Raw genomic sequence first — 19,132 nt, forward strand, 5'->3', positions numbered from 1 at the left:
TAAGAAAGAAGGAGAGATGAATAAACAAAGATGAGAGGACAATGCTGGAGTGTAGGATTTTTAATATGAAATAGTCTTAGACATTCAGGTCCCACAGACAGTCATTTCAGGTGCTGGAACTGTGTGATACACATGACTGCCTTAATCCCACCATGATCTTATAGGACTTGAGTAATGAACGCTTAGTTGGGCGCTAAATTCATTAATAAAAGTGAGTGAGTGACCAGGGAGCCGATAAATGATGGTGAAGAGGAAGGTAGATGGTAATTAGATGAGGGTTTCTGTTGTTTTACAAGGGCAGGATGGAGGAGCCTAGCAACGGCAAGGAGGAGATGGAGCATATCAATGCCCTCTGAGGTATGTGGGGCATGACTTCCAGTGTTGAGATGCTAGAAAAACAGTGACCTTATGGGAGAGTCAGGTTCCAAATATCAGAAGGAAGATGTTCTGTAAGAAGATAGATAGGGATAGGGGTGTCTGGGTGGCTGTCAGTTAAGCATCTGCCTTGGGCTCAGGACACGATCACAGGGTCCTGAGATCAAGCCCCACATCGGGCTCCCTGCTCAGTAGGATGTCTGCCTCTCCCTTTCCATCTGCCTCTCAACCAGCTGATGCTTTCTCTTGCACTTTCTCTCTCAAATAAATAAATAAAATCTTTTTAAAAAGATGGGTATAAAGAGGAGTTTATTTACATCACATACGGGGTGTCCAGAGAAAGAGTTAATATCTCTGGAAGAAGGTTGACAATCAGATGATCAACAGAGAAACTATGGGGCTAAGGCTTTAAGAAATGATCAGTGTGATTACCAAGTATGATGGAAACTAGAAGAAGGGTGGGATTTACTGATCTCTGATAAATAAAACTCTTATAATACTGTTTCAGTATCAAGCTTCCAGAGACACTAGGACTTTATTTGGTTGCTGAGGTTAAACAACAGTGTTAGTTTTATTGACTACATTATTTAAAAGTAAAAAGGACTTCAAGAAACTCAGGCAATCAATGAATCTCAGAATAAAAAGATTAATGATGTTTATACTCATCTGTCATTAATATGGACTTTCAGAAAATAAGATTAAAGCTTACAATCTCATGAGAAACTCACAAATTTCATTCCATGAAGAACGAAAGAAATAGTATGGAACATAAGGCAGTATTTTGATCTCTAGATGGTATGTTTATAAAATACTGCTTGAAAATACAAATCTGTTCTGAATATTTACATTATACAGTGAGGTTGCAGCTTAAATTCACCCAACGTTTGGCAAGAATCAATATGACAGTACTGTGCTACCAATTTTAGACCTCAAAGACTTTCTTTCATCCCCATACAGAGCTATAGCTGTCCTCATGGCAGACCCTCTGGTTTTGTGATAGAAAAGCTCTAAAATAGAGCAAACGAGTGGAGGAAAACATATATGATAGGACTAAGAATTCCAAATTATTTTGAGTATGAATATAATGGAATCAGGAGTAAAAATCCTCAGTGTGATTATTTCGTCACAATATATATAATACCTATTAAGATTCATATAGCAAGGAACAGAATTTTACTTGGAAAAAAACTGGATCCAAAGTATAATCATCAGGAACTGACCTTCTAACAGAGGAAAATTTCTCAAAGAAAAAAATAATAAGGCAGAGAGCTTAATAAAAGAGTATTCCACTCTTCAAAAAATGAGAGGGACACCTGGGTGGCTCAGTCAGTTAAGCATCTCCCTTCCACTCAGGTCATGATATCAGGGTCCTGAGATCAAGCCCTGGGTTGGGCTCCCTGCTCCACAGGGAGTCTGCTTCTCCCTTTCCCTCTGCCTCTTCCCCTGCTTGTGCTCTCTCTCTCTCAAATAAATAAATAAAACTTAAAAAAAAAAAAGAGTATTCCATCAGAAGAAGTGAAGAGGACATTTTTTTAAAAACTCGTTAAAATACTGCATAATTTAAAGGGGCAATAGTACATTTTTTAATTCTTGTTTTTAAAGATTTATTTATTTATTTTAGAGGGCGGGGGAGAAGCACAGGGAGAGAGAGAATCTCAAGCCAACTCGCAACTAGTTCATTTAGAGGCTTTAGGATCTACAAAGCATTTTTCCTATTTCACAGTCACATTTTACCATAATCCCAGGTGGGCGGTAGGACAGGGTATATACTATGATCACTCAGGCTACTCAGATGACAAAACTGCAACTCACGAAGTTAGGGGACTATAGGGAGATCTGAAGTGGTGTCATTTTCTGAGGCTCACATTATGGAAGGTAACCAGGATTTTTAACAAAATAGTCCTTCATAGCACTGCCTGGCAACATTCAATCGGATGTTTTATTCTGGAAACAAGTAATATACTGAACTAAGTTCCTTCCTCTCATTTACCCTCTACAGCCAGAGTTACAAATTCAAATGCCAGGCTGGTTGACATACCTAAGTAAAACATGGCCCAAATAAAGAAATGATAAAATAATAAAAAGTCAACCAATGCTAAGTCTCAGTGCTGTGGAGGCTAAAGAGGGATGGGAAACTGGAGAGGCTTACTCTTCATAGAGAAGACAGCTGCAAATCATTTATTATTGCCATGTACAGATCTGGTTTCCTAAATCCGATTTTTCAAGAAACCTAGATTTTCATGTGAAAGGTCCAGACCTTTAAAGGACAGCAACCTAAAAAAAGAAAAAGAAAAAAAAAAAAAGAAGAAGAAGAAGAACTGAAGGAAACACTTTGGCAAGTAAGATTTAGATGAGTAGTCAGTGAGATATCTGCTGGACGAATACTATTTTCCTTTAAACTTGAAAATATTTAAGGTTGGGGCACCTGGGTAGCTCAGTGGTTGAGTGTCTGCCTTTGGTTCAGGGCATGACCCTTGGGTCCTGGGGATCAAGTCCTGCATCAGGCTCCCTAAAGGAGGCCTGCTTCTCCCTCTGCCTGTGTGTCTGCCTCTCTCTGTCTCATGAATAAATAAATAAATAAAATCTTAAAAAAAGTAAATATTTAAGGTTGATTTTTTAACCCACTTTTTTTTGTTTTTTTTTGTTTTTTGTTTTTTTAAGATTTTACTTATTTATTCATGAGAGATACACAAAGAGGCAGAGACACAGGCAGAGGGAGAAGCAGGTTCCTCACAGGGAGCCAGATGTGGGACTTTATCCCAGGACCAGGATCATGCCCTGAGCCAAAGGCAGATGTTCAACCAATGAGCCACTGAGGAATCCCTTTTTTTTACCCCTCTCAATTAGATCTCAAGTCCTACACTACCTCATTTTAGCCTATTCATTCTTCGGGCCTATATACTTTATAACACACATGAAAGGGTAGTTATAACAATACATCTCAGTAATTACACATCATTTGTATTTTTAAAAACAGTACCCCTGCTGGGGCACCTGGGTGGTTAAGCCCGTTAAGCTTCCCACTGTTGATTTCTGCTCAGGTCATTATCTCAAGATCATGATCTCAGGGTCCTGAGATGGAGCCCTCCATGTGGCTCCGAGCTCAGCGGAGAGTCAGCTTGAGATTTTCTCCTCCCTCTCCTTCTGCCCTTCCCCCACACCCCTCTCTAAAATAAATACTTAAATCATAAGAACAAACAAACAAACAACAACAACAAAAAAAAAAAAACCAAAAAACCCCACCCAGTTGTCCTGTATAATAATTCGAGAAATTAGGTGGATTTAAGGAACAGCACAGATTACATGTTATTTGCATATGCACTCCTATTCTACGTAACCTATAACATTGCTACTTAAGGAAAAAGTATTGACTCTTTCCTTCTTTCACCACTACCATTGCTCCTAAATTCTCACAGCAGAAGAGCCGTAGAAATTCAAGACGGGAGACCCATTAAGGATTTTATTCAGAATCCCAAGCCGGCCAAAGGATTTCGAGGCCTGGACACATCTCGCGGTAGGCAGTCACTTAGATGATAATGCGGCAGCAACGAGTTCTGGGTCTACGTCTGCCACAACGTACCGACATGCCCTGGGACATGCTTTCTTCCCGTCCACATCTCCCCTTTCCCAAATACACAAGGCCGTGGGAAGTTTCAACCGCCTCCTGAGGTCCCCCGGAATCCCAGCGCCTAGCACGACGCCCGCTGCACAAAGCAGCGGGGAAACGTCAGTGGAACGTGTGGATGCGCGCAAGCCTCTCTCCTTACCGGCAGGTTTCCTCACTTCATCCCTCCGCCAGTCTCCCGGGACAAGTTTCAAGACACAGAACATTGTACTTAACTCGTTATTTTAACTCGGGGTGAGTCGCTGGGAAAAGAAAATAATGCAAGCTGTTTTCGTTTATTAAGCAAAGATGACACGACACGAGCGCGCAGGTCCTGCGTGCCCTGATTCAACGCGTTTAAGAGCATTACCTTGGTTATACTCCTAGCAAGCGCCGGAAAGAGAACGAACCCCTGGCATCGGATGCGGCATCTGATGCCACCTCCCAGGACGACTGAAGTCCAAGAAGCCCTCTGCTCCCGGCGCGGTGGCGGAGGGGCGTGCCCGGGGGTGCCCGCGGGTGCCCGCGGGTGCCCGCGGGCGCCCGCAGCGCCCCCTCCGCGCCGCCCGCGCCGCCCGCCGGCAGGGGACCGCAGGGGACCGCAGGGGACCGCAGGGCGCAGCTGGACCGCGGACAGCCGGCTCGCGGCCGGGGCTCACCCGTTGGGGACGCTGTTCTTCTTCACCATGATGCCAGAGGTGCGGGGCTTCCACGCGCCGGGACACGCCGCTCTCGGGCCGCCTCCAGAACAGACCACTCGGGCTCCCAACCCAGACGCCGGGTGAGCAGAGCGGCTCTCCTGCAGGCGCTGCAGGCCCAGCCCGGGGCGGGAGTGACACACTCCGACGCCTCGGCTCGAGTCCCAGTCCCGGTGGCCGGCGAACAGACGTAGCGCACCGAAGATTCCCGAAGGCGCACGCTCCGCGCTCGCAGGGACCCCACCGGCTCAGGGGCCGCATCGCGCATGCTCCGGGACCGCCTTGACGTCAATCCCCGAGGAGGGAGCGCTCCGCGGGCGGCGGGCGCGGCGCCGAGAAGCCTTACGGGGCGGTTGGTGACCTCTCCGAATCCGCGGTAAATGGTGCGTCCTTCCTTAACTGCTCATAAATAGCAAGAGTGCACTGCCCTCCAGGTGAATGTTATGCTGCCTGCTAAAGCCCCCCCCACCCTTCCCTGTCACCCACCCCGGTATCTTGTCCGGTTGGAGCCCTGCCCTGTGCACTAAACCAGCGGTAGGTAGCCCCCTATCACCAGACCAGGCCCGCACAGGCCGCTGGGACTTGTAGTCCCCAGAACCTGGTCCACCGTCCGTCCCGTTTCACAGCATTCCGGAGTCGTGCTTGGTTTGCGTCGACATCCAAGACCACGTTATTTATTGAGTGCCATTTTGTGCAGAACATCCTGATAGGGTTGGTGGAGGGTAGATGAGTTCGCACCCCAGCTCTTGTCTTCTTCCCTTTAGGGTAGGCAGAAAGGTGAACTTGCAAAGCAGGATGTAGTGGACGAAAATTACAATCACGATGCCTTTGGAGATCACACAAGGGTCAGAGGCAGAAAAACATTTCCTGGAAGATGTGGCGTTTGTATCAGGCTTTGAGACGTGGATTGCTGTAGGTTAGAGGAAAGTTGCAAACGTCGAAGGATGGATGTGGCAAGGAGTGTGAAGGACGGTGATCAGGCTATAGTCAAGGTTTTATGTTGGAGAGTGCTGAGCAGGACTTAGGTTGGGAAGTTGACACGGCGGTCTTTTGGCCTCATCCTCAGGAAGGGCCTCATTTTGACTTTCTCTCCAGTTGAGATTCTGACTATAGACACTGAGATATATTGTCAAGTTTACATAATAAAGACAACATCACCGGACTTACCTGTGTCCAGTTTTTGGGCATTATTGGCCATGTTGTTCTATGAATTAATACATTTTTATGAATCCTGTAATTAACTTGGTAGTGGCACAATCACATTTCATTGTGTGTTAGATATAAACTTTAAAAATATACCGCAGCTTTTGTAACCTCTTGGCATTTATCAATCTTTATGCACCTAAGGCCCCAAGGGAAGTGAACCCAAATCTTTCTTGACCTATAAGAACAGGTTATGGTGAGTTGAGGACTTAGTTCTATGTATGGTGGATGATTTAGTTTTGATGCCTTTCAAAGAATTATATATAAATTCACAGAAAATCGTTTGTCAGGCCACTTGTTTACCAGTTTTTTTTTTTAAAGAAAATAAGATTATAGTTAACAAAAAAGTATTCATTTTCAAATTTGTGAGATGACAAAACACTTGGAGTCACGATGCTTTCTGTAAAACATTGTGAAATAATGCTATTATATTTACCTAATGGTAGAATTTCTTTTTGTTAAATTCCACCTTTTCTATACCTTTTACCAGTATGTATGCCATATATTTAATAAATTTAGTTTTTTTTCAAAATGCTAGCAATTGCCTTTAATTTTACCATAACTTTGAACAAGCCTTTAAATTTTTTGTGTAGTATCACAGTGCAAATCAAAGAAGTCTGGAAAAGCATGCTTTGAGAAACACTGCTTGCTATAATGGAGTTCAGAAAGGACTGGTCTTACTATGTGATAATAAATGAACTAAAATAAAGATAAAGTTGGATTTAGGACTGAATTCCTAAGGAAGGAAGGAAGGTGGATTGAAGCATTTGGAACGATTTCCAAGAGCTGGGAGAAAGCTAAAAGAAAAACAAATTTCTAGTTAGTTCATAATTAACAAAAGAAATGTTACCAAATATCGGAACGTGCATATTGTGACCATTCCACATACTAGAGGTTTTTCTGTAATTTTATTCTGCTAAAACTCCTGACACCAAATGGCATGTGACAGAGTTAACCAAGGTGATTGTTAAATTTACACACAACATAAAATTTCATTTCAGGAATCACCATAATGATAAAGGTACAACTGGATAAATTTGTAGAACCAGAGATTTCTGAATGCTAAGCAAGAGGCAAACATTTACACACATAAATTACCTTAGCTTTGCTATGGATCAGAAAGGCTGAATGAACTACTTGACTTTAATTCTTAGGTTTTGATTATGAACCTCCAGGTCAACTGATACAAAAATAGCTAATCCTCAATTTCCTTACCCTTTAGAAAGACCTTTAACGGGCAGCCTGGGTGGCTCAGTGGTTTAGTGCTGCCTTTGGCAGGGGTGTGATCCTGGAGACCCGCGATCCAGTCCCTCGTCGGGCTCCTTGCATGGAGCCTGCTTCTCCCTCTGCCTGTGTCTCTGCCTCTCATGAATAAATAAAATTTTAAAAGAAAACCTTTATAAGAATTATAAATTAACAATAACCTTGAGTAGAAGATTAGGTTTTACTGTTGGAGCCAGTTTTTCAATAAAAAGAATAGAATTGCTGTTAGAAGGTGAAAGTCTGAATTACCATTTTTCCTTACTTCTGCAAGATTTTCAGAAAAGCAAATTCAGGGGCTCCTGGGTGGCTCAGTCGGTTAAGATCCTGGGGTCATGGGATCCAGTCCTAAGTCCAACTCCCTGTTCAGCCCAGAGCTTGCTTCTCCCTCTCCCTGTGCCTGCCACTCTGCCTACTTGCATGTGCACTCTTTCTCTCTCTCTGTCAAATAAGTAAATCTCTAAAAAAAAGCAAATTAAATTTTTTTCTAGATCTTCAATTTTATTTATTTTGTTTTATTATTTTGTCTATAATCATTTGTTTATCTTGTATCATTTAGGGAATGATAAGTGAACCTGGTTAGAAACATTTCCAGATCTATAAAATAATATCTTGTTAAAAATTTCTTATAGGATAATTTATTATAAAATAAAATTATAATAAAAATTATTATAATTTATCTATAGGATGTACTATCACTAATGTTTCCCCTAGTTTAGCAGATGTAGGTATCAGTAAGCCAGGTATTGATTTGAAGTTCATTTAAGACATTCTTGCAGAAAGCAAAGTAACTTAAAAATTCTCTTTTCCTGGCATCATATTCCTGTTGTGCCTAGTTTTGCTATGTTAGTAGGAAAGATTCTTAAAGATATTTTAAGGGGTATTCTATCAATTTCCTAAATGTCTATTTATGATTAAAGAAAGAATTTAGGCCTGATTTTCTTCTGTTCTTCTGTTCTCTTCTATACAGTATTTTTAATCATCTTCTGGATTTCTCACCTGAATGTCCCGTAAACATCCATTAGCAACATCCAAAAACTGGATTTATTGACCCCTACCCCAACTATGTTCCTACTTTGACAATACTTGAAATGACATTACCTTGCAGTGACTCAAACCAAACACCTGGAGTCCTTGATTCTTCCCTCACTGTCCTCTACATCTAATTGTTCGTTGTGGAATCTTGTGATTTCTACCTTTTAAATGAAATTTTCTCCACCTTCCGGTCCCACTTCCATTTTTGATTCAGATCTCTAGCACCTCTCATTGGGACTATTATAATGGCCTCTTAATCAATCTCCATGCCTCTGTTGAATATCTCCAAGTTTAATCAGACATTTTTTCTCACTAAAGTTTTGTATTTTTTGGAGGGTTCCCACATATTTTAATTGTAGTTATTCCTAGGTATTTCGAAAAGATTTTTGTTGTATTGCTATTATGAAACTGATCTTTTTCTATTATGTTTACATACAGGGAAGCTATTAATTTACACATATAGTCCTCTTGATTCTGCCACCTAACTTTCTGATTGTGTCTAAACTTTGTGTGTGTGTGTGTGTCTAAACTTTTTGATTGTCGGGGATCCCTGGGTGTCTCAGTGGTTTAGCACCTGCCTTCGGCCCACGTTGTGATCGCATGATCCTGGGGTCCTGGGATCGAGTCCTGCATCAGCTCCCTGCAGGGAGCCTGCTTCTCCCTCTGCCTATGTCCTTGCCTCTCTCTCTCTGTGACTCTCATGAATAAATTTAAAAAATCTTAAAAAAAAAAGAAAGTAGAAATGAAAGAACCATCATGAAAAGGATTTCAAAGAAAATATGAAAGAAAAGGTATTAATGGAGTTTATAAGGATCTTGATTATACTAATGGTCCAATTATAAATGTAGGATAATCCTGAACAGTGTGATATATTTGGTTCTATATTTTAATCATATAGTTCACATTTAAAAAAATAGTAAGTTTAAGAATGAATTATAGTCTTTGATGTGTTAGTTATGCAGGAGTATTAGAGGTGGGTTGTTTATTAATCCCCTTATGTAAATATTAATTCATTTACCTGTTCTCTCAGCCAGCAGTCCATTTTCTGCTTTGTTAAAAAAAAAAAAAGTTTTCCCTTTTTTTAGTCAGTGAACAAAACATTTACAGGGCCAATATCTATATGTCTTTTGGAGTAACTCCAGTTAAGACTCATATTTTATCCCTGCCTTCTAGATGGGGATGGCAAGTTATGTGCAGAATCCTGGGAATGCTATGTGAAATTATTGGAAATTAAAGGGAGACCTCTATCAGTCACTTGCCAGGGTTATTTCCTCACACCTTTCCTCACACCAAGGGATTGCTGTCTCTTGATCAAGAATAGAATTAGGTGGGCAGCCCCGGTGGCTCAGTGGTTTAGCGCTGCCTTCAGCCCAGGGCATGATCCTGAAGTCCCGGGATGGAGTCCCATGTCAGGCTCCCTGTGTGGAGCCTGCTTCTCCCTCTGCCTGTGTCTCTGCCTCTTTCTCTGTGTCTCTCATAAATAAATAAAATCTTAAAACAATTTTTTAAAATAGTACTGAAGAAGATACTGAACATCTCTCATTCAATAGTTCTTAAGTGTGATACAGGAAGCACTGGTAGATTTTGAAGTTCTTTCAGAAAATCTGTAGACTAGGCTCTTATTGTGATAATGTCTTTTACTTTAATTGTTATTTAAAGAGTCTTGGGACGCCTGGGTGGCTCAGCGGGTGAGCATCTGCCTTCAGCCCAGGGCGTGATCCCGGAGTCTCAGGATCCGAGTCCCACATCAGGCTCCCTGCATGGAGCCTGCTTCTCCCTCTGCCTGTGTCTCTGCCTCTTTCTCTCTCTCTCTCCCCATGTCTCCCATGAATAAACAAATTCTTAAAAATAAAAGTAAAAATTAAAAAAATAGTCTTTTGTTATTGTATTTCTTAAAATGAAAAACAAACTCATAGTCTATATAGCTCTAAAAAAGGACTTAACGTTGCTAGTATGATTTAATTTCAGAATATTGAGGCTTAAAAAACTTAAAAGGAGCGGCGTCTGGGTGCCTCAGTCCATTAAGCATCTGTCTTCGGCTCAAGTCATGATCTCAGGGTCCTGGGATCCAGCCCCACATCAGGCTCTCTGCTCAGCAGGGAACCTGCTTCTCCCTCTTCCTCTCCCTCTGCGCATGCTCTCTTGCTCTCACTCTCTCTCTCTCTCAAATAAATAAATAAAATCTTAAAAAATAAAAATAAAAAACTTAAAGAGAATAAATGTTCATTTGAACATACTGAGTTTTTTATGGTGGTAGGATATTCAATTAGAAATACGAGCAGGCAGCTAGAATAGGGTATTCAGGATAGCAGTAAGGTTGGAGACAGATTTGGGAAGCCCTGGGAATACATACACTCTACAAAGCCTTGGAATGTGCCCACATGTAAGATATGAAGAGAAGTGTGACCATTGAAGAACACAGGGAATAAGTCACCAGAGAAGTACAAGAGTAAAGAACAATGATACAGAAAGTTTTCAGAAAATAAAGGTGCCCAACATTATCAGATGCTACAGGGTAATCAAATAATAACTAACAGGCGTAGAGTGTTGATTTCAAAGTGTTTTTATATGTCTGATCTTATATGGCCCTCCTAAAAGATATAAAGTTGGCAATATATGAACACTAAGAACTAACCATTGGATTTTATCATAAAAAGATCTTTTTTGGTATTACAGGGAGAAATTATTTAAAAATCAACTGTATTTAAAAAAATTTTTTTTTAATTTTTATTTATTTATGATAGTCACAGAGAGAGAGAGGCAGAGACACAGGCAGAGGGAGAAGCAGGCTCCATGCACCGGGAGCCCGATGTGGGATTCGATCCGGGTCTCCAGGATTGCGCCCTGGGCCAAAGGCAGGCGCCAAACCGCTGCGCCACCCAGGGATCCCAAAAATCAACTGTATTTAAAGAGTTCATACCAATTGATAAAGAGGTGAAATTTAAGAAAACAGGCAGAGGATATGAACTGGCATTTTAAAAGTGATGGCTTGGGTGTCTAGGTGGCTCAGTTAAGCAACTACATTCAGCTTTGGTCATGATCCTAGGGTACTTGGATGGAGCCCCACATGGGGCTCTCTGCTCATCAGGGAGTCTGGATCTCTCTTCTCCCTCTCCCCTGCTTGTGCTCTCGAGCTTTCTTCTCTCTCAAATCAATAAATAAAATCTTTAAAAAAAAAATAAAGGTGATGACTTTCAAAGGACTGATGAACATATGAAAAGATGTTTAATGCCAAAACAAAAAGATGTAAGGTAACCCCCCCCCAACTTTTTTGCAGATGTCAGAAGATAACAGTGCAGAAGAAAATGTAGACAAGCATCTCCAGAAAGGTTCTCAATAAGTATACCACAACTCTGATACTATTGGTTTCTATTTTTTAATGATGTAAATGACTAATTTTATCCTAAGGTTTCAGCTGGGAACACAGGTTTCTTAAGAAATGAGTTCAAACAGAAACTAAACTTCCTAGATACAAGATGGACGTAAGAAAATACACAGTAGTAAAGTCAATACATGTAAAAAATCAAATTTTTTCTCTCCCTTCCTCAAACACCAGAAGCCCCTAGTGCTTGAGGCTGCATAAACATACATACATAAAAAACCTGCATCAGGAAGCTCCAGATCTCAGGGGGAAACATACATAAATATGGTTGAACCGTGGTTCATTTATCCACCAAATATTTATTGAACCCTTACTTTGTGGTATCTGCCATTCTGAGTTCTGGGAGTAGAATATAAACAAACTAGTAATTTTAAAATTTACCAAGGAATACTGTGGTTAAAAATGAAGATTCTCATTATCTATAGTGATTCAACTTTATACTTATTCTTTATTTCCATTAGCCTCTATGCAACCTTTGAGTACTCAATGGAGAAGAAAAAGAAAAATGCAAGGCAGACTAACTAATGGGCCCTCAATTTTCTACTGTACACAGGACTAACCAAACCCCTGTCTTTCTCAATCCATCTGGTGGATGAACAGAGAATAACACATGGCTTGGAGTGCACACACTACCCTGGAACCTTTATATTCTATGTTTCATATCCTTTAAGAGCTGGCAGAAATAGAGATTGACAATATTGTACTGATTTTTCAGAACTGACATAACTAGTTAAAATGGGTACCTAGAGACTTATCTCTCTTCTTCCAGATTCATTTCTCTCTAGTTTAATCAAATTGAAGTAACTTGGCTTTATTATTTGTATACCCTGTGGAAGTCTACATAGAATATAGCTGTTCTCATGCTTATTTGAGCTTGCTCTTTTTTTTCTTTCTTTTTTTGACTGACAATAAAGAAAGATCATCTCCAATAGCTGAGAATATAGAAGGTAGGGGGGAAAGTTACAAGAAGAAGCAAATTTCAGTCCTGACTACTTAGTCCAGATTGGAATAAAGGGGAAAGAACAAAAGTCTTTGGTCTTAGGTTCTAAGCTCACATGGGGCAATGACCCAGTCTTTGTAATTGTCATGATCTTTAGAAATGCATGCAATTTAGCTATTTAATAAGCACTTTTGCCACTGTTGCTGTTTTATTGTAAGAAAGTGTCATGAACTCTATTATATTGACTTCTTGATAGATTTAGATGCAGAAGAAAATCAAAATGTAATAGAAACGTTGAGAGGCAAAGTAAGAGAGAAGCTAAAAAATGCTAAGGTAATGTTTCTTTTTCTTTCCTGTTTTCATATTTACTATTTATTGCAATATGTATTATAATAAACTTCTCTTTGTCAAAAAAAGATTGAAAATTCAGCCTTGATATGGTTCCTTAAATCCCAAAAGCTTCAAGTTCTTTCCCATCCTTTTTTTTTTTTCAAACCTAAAGCCCAGAAAAGTTGAGTTGGTCATGGTAATTATATATGACAACTTAAGGGAAAACATGTATATACTTGTTAAAAACTGAGAAATCTTGATTTTCATCCATTTTGGACAAAAGAGTTACAAGCACAATTATGTCTATATTTGTGAAGATTAAATTTTCCATGCCATTTACTTATGTTGTCTTTCAGATTAATCAAGGTGAAAAATCCTCAACTCAGCTACTCACTGATGATAATGTATATCACTGGCGTAAGGTAAATAACTTCGTTTACACTTTTTAAAACAGCTTTATTGAAGTATACTTTATATAGCAAAAATTCCCTCATTTTAAGTGTATGATTTAATTATTCTGGTAAACTTACTATATGATGCATTCAACACTATAATCTGTTTTTGTCACTCCGCAAAGATCCCTCATGCCAATTATTATTTTTGTCTTAAAAAAGTATAATAAAAGATACCCCGACTTACAGATTTTGTTTTACAATTCAATGTGTAATTACATATTTGAAACGCGAAATGACAAAACAACTTCCGTTTGGGGGAACTATCTTACTTAGGGTGAAGGCTGCTGAGCCCCTTTAACCAAAAAATTCCAAGTAAAATGTCATAATTAGGACTGTTTTATTTCTCTCTAGTTTAACAGATAAGTAGCCTAGCTGCTAGGTGACTTCTGCCATCTACAGCAGATGACTCTCGTCTCAGAGTCCAGTGGCAAAGCTCCAGTGTCTTTGTTTGCTAGCCCCAGGGAAAGAAGGAAAGAGCCAGATTTCTTACAGGAGAAGATCTGCAAACTGCACATCCCTAAAGGAATGTAGGGAAAATGTTTAGGTTCCCCACATTCCCCAAAAGTAGATTCTATTATTAGAGATGGGAGAAAAGACAGTAATGAACAATTAGTCATTTCTGCCATAAGCAATGATACTAATTCTACAAATTTTAAAATGCAAGGATTTTTTTCAAACTCATCTTTGTCTCTGCCACATCTTGAGTGCTTAGTAAGAATTATTTTAATTAAATTTAAAAGTAAAAGCAGACTTAAAAGATGTGTGTGTACATGCTATTCAACAAATAAAAAAATGTGCCTAAATTGGATTTAATGTAACTGAATAATAAAACGTTGGAAGCTTGTCAAAGTTGGTCCATTGAGTATCAAAAGAGGTGAAAAAGAAGAGAAATTGGCTTCTCAGATTCTCCATACCAACTGCTGGATAGGAATATCTGCTCAGGAAGTTGAGGATTTAGCAAGTGGTTTTTTGATGAGCGGAGATGAAGGGAGATAAGGTATATACTGACAATTTAGATATGTTGCATTGTTGCAGGATGAATGACTTTTAATGTGGCAGCTAAATTATAGGTACAAAAAAATTATAGGTACAAACAAGATAAGTTTTGTATTTTATATATTTAAATTTCTTGGATTTCTAGTAACTATGAGTTTTATTCTTTGTTATAGAATTAATTTCTTCCCAAATCTCCCTAAAAAACAGTTCATTTTAATATGTGTGTGAGAGAAGTGGTATGTGATTTACATTTAAAAGATTCAGACTTGGGGCACCTCGGTGGCTCAGTCAGTTAAGCATCTGCCTTCCGCTCAGATCATGATCTCAGAGTTCTGGGATTGAGCCCTGCATCAGGCTGCTGCTTCTCCCTCTCCCTCTGCCTGCCATTCTCTCTACTTGTGCGTTCATGTGCTCACTTGCTCTCTCTGTCTCTATCAAATAAATAAATCTAAAAAAAAAAAATCAGACTTGACCGTACCAAAAAATGAAAGCTTATTTGTCAGCAAATTTATGACTAAGGATATGCCACTTTTAATAGTTTTAACTATCTATAACGACAAAAGACTGTAGATGGGCTGGGATGGTACTTGTGTGTGATCGTGCGCATACATGAAAGCACCCAAAAACAGGGAGAGAAAAGAAGAATTTGCCTGGGGCCCTCATTTTGATCAAACTCTAAGGTAATACTCTTAATGCTCTAACTAGAGTGAAGAGATAGTTTGGGAGGCAGACGATTTGGGCTCTACTTTATTCTATTTCTTATTGCAGTTACCAGAACTTTCAAAATAAAATCTAAATAAAAAATAATGAACCAGATAGACTCTTGCTGCTCCTTGCTTGTGAATAAGATGACAGTTACTGTTTACCATATTACAGAAAAGTATTTCTTCCACTTATCAGCAGAAAAAATACTTATTTCCCCCCTAAATACTGGTTTCCTGTTGTTTATTCCACAGACTGAAGTCTCATTGGATGAAGGTCTTTTGTTTTTCATGTCAAGTGGTGAAGAGGGCTCAACTTTGGACTGGTACTCAGAGCAGGTTGGATTTCTTCCCCTTCCTCTCATGTTTTAGGCAAATTAGCTCTTTATTAAAGATATAGGATGAAATACTTGGATGGGAGATGAAATTTTTATTATCAAGACACCTTCTTTTTGAATTAAGAATCAGTTCAAAATAATATTTCCAAACATTTTTTTGAGTACTTAATGTTCTGTGCCATGTTATACTAAATTTTTAATATGGATTACGCCATTCAATACTCCCTTAATAATCATGTGAGGCAGGCGTTATTAGAATGTTTCCTTTTTGGTGAGGAAGCTTAGACATAGAGGGTGAAATATCAGTAGAGCTGGAAGCACTGGCTGTCAGCTGAAAAGCCTGTGTTTCCTTCTCTGCAAGGCAGAGAAGCCTGTGTTTTCTTCTCTGTTCTCCAAAATCTCCATTACACTCCATAGCTTCCTCATTCTTCACCCCTCCCAGTCGGATCCCAGATGCTTCTAATTTCCAGCAATTCATCCCAGTGTCTCCCAAACTCCTCAGAACCTCTGTTATTCCCTGGTGATCCTCTCTTCCCATACCAGTCAGTCTTATGGGTCTTCCCCATCTCTTGACCAGCCATCTGCCTTCTCACTCTGTCTGCTCTCTTGTGTTCTTCTACACGTTCCCCAGTTCCTCTCTGCCTTCAGTCTTTGCACCGTTTCCTTGGTTTCCTCCCCCAGTATTACTATGTCCTGGAGTTCTACCCAGTGTCTTCTGATGTAGCTCAGCACTGTCTAATCCCTCGGGCCTCCTGAGTCTCTCTTGAACACCCATTTCCGTTATGATTTACTTCCCAGTCCCTTCTATCCCTCTCTCTTTGCATCCTGCCCAGTCCTTCCATTCCTTCTTTGTTATTGTTGGTTTTTCTACAATAAAAAGAGCTTCATCTTTTAAAAGTTTTAAGAAACTATGTACATTATTTTTTGAGTGCAGAAAACCATATGGAAGAAACTGAAAATCACGTGAAATCCCTCTGCTCTGAGATGAACCACTATCATTTTTCACACCTTTATCAATGTTCATGTCCAGACTTGCACATACATAGACTTTTATTTGAATAGAATCATATTTGTAAATGGCAATTCCATTTTTCCAGGTGCTCAGCCAAACCTTGGTGTCTTGCTTATATCCTCTTTTACTAACAGACTTCAAATCCAACTTATCACAAATTCTGTTGGTTACCTTCAAAGTATTCCAGAATCTGACCCACTTTTCCCACCTCCACTGGTACCACCCTAGTCTAAGCCACCATAACCTCTCATCTGGATCATTGCCAATGTCTTCCTCTTTTCACAGTCTGCTTTCTATATCATGCAGTGTTCAGAGTGATCCTGTTAAAATCTGAGACAGACCATTCTTTTACTTACACCTTGTAATTGTTTCCTATCTCACTCAAAATAAAAGCAAAAGTCCTCCAAAGCCTATATGTCCTGGCCCCTTGGTACCTCTCCACCCTCATTTCTTACTACTTTGCCCCTCACCCACCCAACTCCAGCCAGATTGGCCTCCTTCCTATCCTTGCAGCATTCTCCTGTCTCAAGGACTTTGTACCTTTTATTTGTCTAGAAAGCTCTTCCCATATCCTCATGCATGCGCACTCGCGTTCTCTCTCTCTTGCTCTCTTTCTCTCCCCCTTTGGATCTCTGTTCAAATGACACGTCATTTAAGATACTGTATCTGACAACCTTGTCTACAGTAGTGCCCTCCACCCACCTAGCCTGTATTCTCTGTCCTCTTATCTTGGTTTTTTTTTCTTCAACACACTTCTTACCACCCAACATATATTTCTATATCTATTTGTTTATTTTCTTGCTGAAACATATTAGGCACTCAATGAATATTCCAATGAATATTGAATAAATGAGTTTCAAACATGTGCATGCTCTGCTAAGTCATCTAACCTCGTGAAGTCTCACAGTATGGGTTAAAGAATGAGATTTTCTGGGTAAATAAGAGAAAGTCCACCCAGCAGATTCCAGGGTCAGGTGCTGTGGTTATGGCTGCTTTTCCTTCTCAGAGGGCAGGCATGAAAGAAATTAGGCAAGGCAAATAGGCTACTTAGGCTTTAGTAAGTCAGGTTTAGATAGATGCAGGTTGTTTAGAGGTGTTGTCTTCAAAAGCCATTGCCCTGTGCCTGGTGACTTTGAGGTCCATAGGAAACTACTACTCTCATCACAGGGAAGAGAAAGTCATTGTTTGGGAGACTGAGTTTCTTCCTGTTGGGAGAAAGGAGAGTCCTAGTCCCAGATATGCTGTCTGGGCAGCCCAGAGTGAGGTCCAAAGTTATTTTCTGACAGTTCTACTTATCACACCACAATTAACAAGGCATGTTCCTGTGGCATGGGGAGGGAGAGGTAATATCTCTTTTTTACCACACAAGCTCAGGTGTATCCATCTAGAGTTATGAATGGAAAGTTAGGTGGATGCCTTCTGACCTCATACTCCCTGTCACACAGTACCTAACAGCACAGACACTGCTCTGCTGTTAGCTGCATAGTAAAGACCAGGAAGGAGAACAGCTAGCCTTAGATAAAGTGAGGAATAATCGGTCAGATGGGGCTTATATTGGTTGAAACCACAGTTTGTCTCAGGCTAAAAATATAGGCCAACTGAATAGGGTAAGATTTATAAAAGAGACCTGTTTGGTTATAAATAAAAGGCTGGGATCCAAGACGAGGGTTGACATACTCAACCATCTGTCCTTAGCTCTGAAGGCAGGATGAAAGCCCACACCAGGGATGTTGTCAGGGGTGCCTGATAATAGGAGCTCCTGGTAGAACAAAGAGCCCCTTTTTTGTAGGTGATAGGCATCTTCAGAGATCCCCCCAAATCTTGCTTCTAGATGTCAATGTCATACCTGGTTTGAATTCTGGAAAAGATGCCACAAGGTTTTTGAATGTAAAATAATTTTTTGATTTCATGATGGGGAGAGGAGAAGGATATGATGTTGTGATGACTTTGATATGAACCTAGGTGTTGATTAACTATGTTAATTCCTTAATTTTGTCAGAGCTGGTCAAAGCCATGTAAGGTTCTCTATTCAAAGGAATTCTGTGATTATTTTTTTAATTTAATAATTGATAAAAAAAATAATTTATCTTCAAGTGTATGTTTTGGAAAATTGAGGGCTTTTATTTGCATGACTCACACACTTTCTGTGTCCTTCTGTTTTTCAATATATGTAGATTTCAAATTAGACAAGTAAAGTTATCCAGAATAAATTGGTGATTTTTTTTGTGTGTGAAGAGGTTCATATAAAATTTCTGATCCTGATATAAAAATATGCATTTTTATATTTAGTAATACACCTATCTAGATACCTATGTTTGGATTGTTTATAATTTTTATAGTATCTATCATATTTCAGAATTTCACTATAATCATTCTGCCGTAGACTTCTATGTTGAATCTTTTCTTTTTTTTTTCTTTTCAATACCATCCAGAAACTAGCATGATTGTTCCATATAATTTTAGAAAACATTGCTTTCTGAATGGTGAAAAAAGAGTGGTTTAAGACTGCGTGCCCTAGTGTCTTTGGACTTTGCCTTACACTGTGAATTCTCAGTAGTTGAAATATCATAGTCCAATATCTCAGGGCATTTTCCATGGAAGAGGAGGGGCTTGAATTGTAGTTCTATTTCAGTACTCCTGCATTGTGAATTGCAAAGAAAGGTTTTAGAAAAATCATTCTGTGTACTATTAAGCCATAAATGAGTTCTATGTTCAATGAAATTTTATTATAATAGTTTAAGCTTAAACTCTAACTTAGGCGGCTTGGCTCAGAAAGACAATTCCCAGCAAGGTCCCAATACAC

At 39.7% G+C, this 19,132-nt stretch overlaps 2 protein-coding genes across 5 annotated transcripts in view; one reads left to right on the top strand and one right to left on the bottom strand.

The window, feature by feature from the left end:
• Positions 1-4,882, bottom strand: part of LOC129523118 (RNA/RNP complex-1-interacting phosphatase-like) — a 46,917-nt gene extending 42,035 nt beyond the window's left edge. Inside the window, exon 1 of the mRNA XM_055345733.1 lies at positions 4,639-4,882. Coding sequence (XP_055201708.1) covers positions 4,639-4,667 — 29 coding nt within the window. The 5' untranslated portion in view covers positions 4,668-4,882. The remainder of the gene's footprint in view (positions 1-4,638) is intronic.
• Positions 4,883-4,981: 99 nt separating this feature from the next.
• CC2D2B (coiled-coil and C2 domain containing 2B) overlaps positions 4,982-19,132 on the top strand; it is a 106,866-nt gene continuing 92,715 nt past the window's right edge. For 3 of the 4 annotated variants that reach the window (XR_008661198.1, XM_055300176.1, XM_055300175.1), the window contains exons 1-5: positions 4,982-5,060; positions 11,453-11,504; positions 12,754-12,830; positions 13,184-13,249; positions 15,235-15,318. Coding sequence is in view for 3 of the 4 variants with exons in the window: in XM_055300176.1 (XP_055156151.1) it covers positions 5,058-5,060; positions 11,453-11,504; positions 12,754-12,830; positions 13,184-13,249; positions 15,235-15,318 (282 nt within the window). In the remaining variant the exon portion in view is untranslated. Of the gene's footprint in view, positions 5,061-11,452; positions 11,505-12,753; positions 12,831-13,183; positions 13,262-15,234; positions 15,319-19,132 lie in introns of all 4 variants that reach the window. The other variant, XM_055300174.1, reaches the window with a different exon arrangement.

Source organism: Nyctereutes procyonoides, unplaced genomic scaffold, assembly GCF_905146905.1.
Source record: "Nyctereutes procyonoides isolate TBG_1078 unplaced genomic scaffold, NYPRO_anot_genome, whole genome shotgun sequence".
In the NCBI taxonomy this organism is placed as follows: Eukaryota; Metazoa; Chordata; class Mammalia; order Carnivora; family Canidae; genus Nyctereutes; species Nyctereutes procyonoides.